This window comes from Limulus polyphemus, unplaced genomic scaffold (genome assembly GCF_000517525.1).
Source record: "Limulus polyphemus unplaced genomic scaffold, Limulus_polyphemus-2.1.2 Scaffold3266, whole genome shotgun sequence".
Classification (NCBI taxonomy): Eukaryota; Metazoa; Arthropoda; class Merostomata; order Xiphosura; family Limulidae; genus Limulus; species Limulus polyphemus.
Genome location: NW_013668876.1, coordinates 106406 through 109131, shown reverse-complemented (window position 1 = coordinate 109131; position 2726 = coordinate 106406). Strand labels below are relative to the sequence as shown.

Sequence of the window (2726 nt, the reverse complement as noted above, 5' to 3'; positions counted from 1 at the left end):
CACACATACTTAAGTACTAACTTACTATCTCCTCCTATATATATAGTAGTAGTAGATATTTATTATATATATATATATATATATATATATATATATATATATATATCTATATGTGTGTATACACTACCAAGGATTTTGTAAGCAAGAACATGAAGAGTTCACAAGCAGTTCGGTACAAAAATATTTTAGAAAATGTGTTTATAAAGCTGTTGAAGTCTTGGACCCAATCGGTACAGAGTTAACTGTAAGTTTGTTTGCTTTTTACTAATGTATATACAAGGTAAAAGAATACAAACATATAAATTTTACCTTGTTCTTGCTCGTGCTTTGGGTCCCCAGTGGGGTTCTGGGTTAACCTGGAAGCGCAGCAAGTTCTGTTGTCTAGAAGAAGGGTTGGCATCTTGTCTGAGAGAAAAGGACACTTCAATGCTGTGTTTAAAAAATAAATAATAATTAGAACCGGAGTGGAAAATGTGATCATATTAATTTTCATACTTACTTTTTACACGTTTTGTTCATTTTATATTTTACATTTGAACATTTTATGATAGCATATTTCTCCAGATGATGGAAGTATAAATAAGGATTAATAAATAACCATATGTTAAAACCAAGCATTTACTGGAAACAATTATGGTGTACAAAGAACTATATATCAAGTATTATAACTTATGCAAATAAATATTTAACATGATGACGTGTTCAATATTCTGAATGTAATAAATTTTCCAAAATGTAATAAAAGAAACACCAAAATAATATTTCTTGTATGGTTCCAACTGACATACCTTTCTAATTTCTTTATACTCAAGAGAACTGAATTAATTACAATAATTATTTTTTATTCACTGACACATTTGTACAATGTTTTTTATTTTCTACTCATCTTCACCTGTTATAGTTCCAATTCCTTTAAATTTGTTAAAAAATAAAATCCTAATTTGTAGAAAAATTTAATTACAATTTCAAAATAAAAAAGAGCAAAAAAATAAAGTAGAAACACTACTTTTTTGGTAATAAATCACATCTAACCAGTAAAACATATATAATGACAAAAGTGAATACGTAAGATCATTTGACAAGTCATTACTGAATTATCATAGTGAAAATTCAGAATTTATTACATTTTGAGCTTATATTAACAACTTGGGGAAATATGTTAAAATAATAATCACAAAATATGAAAACCATTTGAAAAATTCAGAAAATTACCAGCACAAAAGAGAAATTAATTTTCTCTAAAATTGTAAATATAATGTTTAGCTTTCTCATGAGTTACTTGAATCTGGAAAAAAGAAAATTACATCATCAAAAGCACAATTCAAGAAATTTTAATTAATATCACTTGCTTCTCTTTACTTGCAATTTCTATTGCGTAATCAGGATTTAAGTTGTTTATTCTTCTAAACAAAATAACATTGATTAATTAACCACTACTGTATATAAAATAACTATCGTTATCGAAGTATTAGATACATTATTTTATGATCCTAAAACTAGTTCAACACAGATCCACAATACAAAAAATACAATTAACTGACCATGGTTTTTTATTCAAGATTATTTCGGCAGCGCTCCCTTTTTCAAGTTTTCTTTTGACAGAGTTCTGCATGGTCTGATAAAACAATCAAGAATGTCAACAAAAAAAACACTGTATTTTACTAGCAGCTCAAGTAAAAATTATAGTATCAGTCTGATACAGTAAAAAAAAATTATTCTTATTTACTATAAAGCATATTGATTAATAGGTTGAATATTAAAAATAAGTTCAGTAGGTAGGTAAAAGAAGTATTTTCTCACTTACAAGTAATATAAAAGAGAGTTTAAAAATATTTGTAAAATTATTGTCTTTATACTAACTTACATTGACTTGAAACCTACTTGTTCTAAGGGGGACTATACTAACTTACAATGACAATCATAAGTTTATTCACAAAAGTTCAGCCATGGTACAGGATGTTTTAAAAACTGCCACAGAAAGTGTTCAATACATTTTTTGTCATTCTCAATCAGAAGATCAAGCCTATCTCTAAATGAAGTTGCTGTAAGCCAAATTGCGGACAGTGTTCATTGATCATCATAATAAATCCACACACTTTCAGGCATTTTATTGAAATCACCAATTTCTCCTATATTTTAAAAAAAGAGAACTAAAAGCAACGTTAGTTTTTTCAGAAAAACAACATGCAGATAATATGATTTTGAAACACCTGAATAAAGCGTATGCCATTGGTGAATTTTTCTTTACCCCTAAGACAAGTAGTTTTCTTGAGATATAATAATTTTTCATTACAGTTTTCTTTGTAATCATTATTCAACCACAAATCAATACTCATTTTAATAGGTTTTGTAGCCATTAGCTCAAATGAAATCTGGCAACATTTTTGAATAAACAAATGAAATTAAGATTTTGGAAAAAAAAAAAATTATAATAGAATGATACAAAATAAAAAGAAAAACGATTTTACAATAGCATGATACTGTTCAGCCTTAAAAATAAAGTCAAAATATTTTCCTGGTTTATCAATTAATTTTAAAACATTACTTTTTACCTGTAGAAAAAATTCAGCATACATGACAAGAATATTTGTTTCGAATACAGTCTACTATTGTATTAATGCTGGAAAAATCTTCCTTTATCAAAACTTAGCCAAGTTCGAGTGGCAAAACCACTGGTTCCTGGTCCTTGTAAAGTTTAATGCACACAGCGTGGTCATAAGTAAATA

The 2726-nt window shown here is 27.2% G+C and overlaps 1 protein-coding gene across 2 annotated transcripts in view; it reads right to left on the bottom strand.

Moving 5' to 3' along the window:
- Positions 1–2726, bottom strand: part of LOC106469023 (tRNA (guanine(26)-N(2))-dimethyltransferase-like) — a 30150-nt gene that overhangs the window by 1733 nt on the left and 25691 nt on the right. For both annotated transcript variants that reach the window (XM_013929474.2, XM_022397423.1), the window contains exons 13-14: positions 1542–1615; positions 310–429 (exon numbers count right to left, since the gene is read on the bottom strand). In XM_013929474.2, coding sequence (XP_013784928.2) covers positions 310–429; positions 1542–1615 — 194 coding nt within the window. The remainder of the gene's footprint in view (positions 1–309; positions 430–1541; positions 1616–2726) is intronic.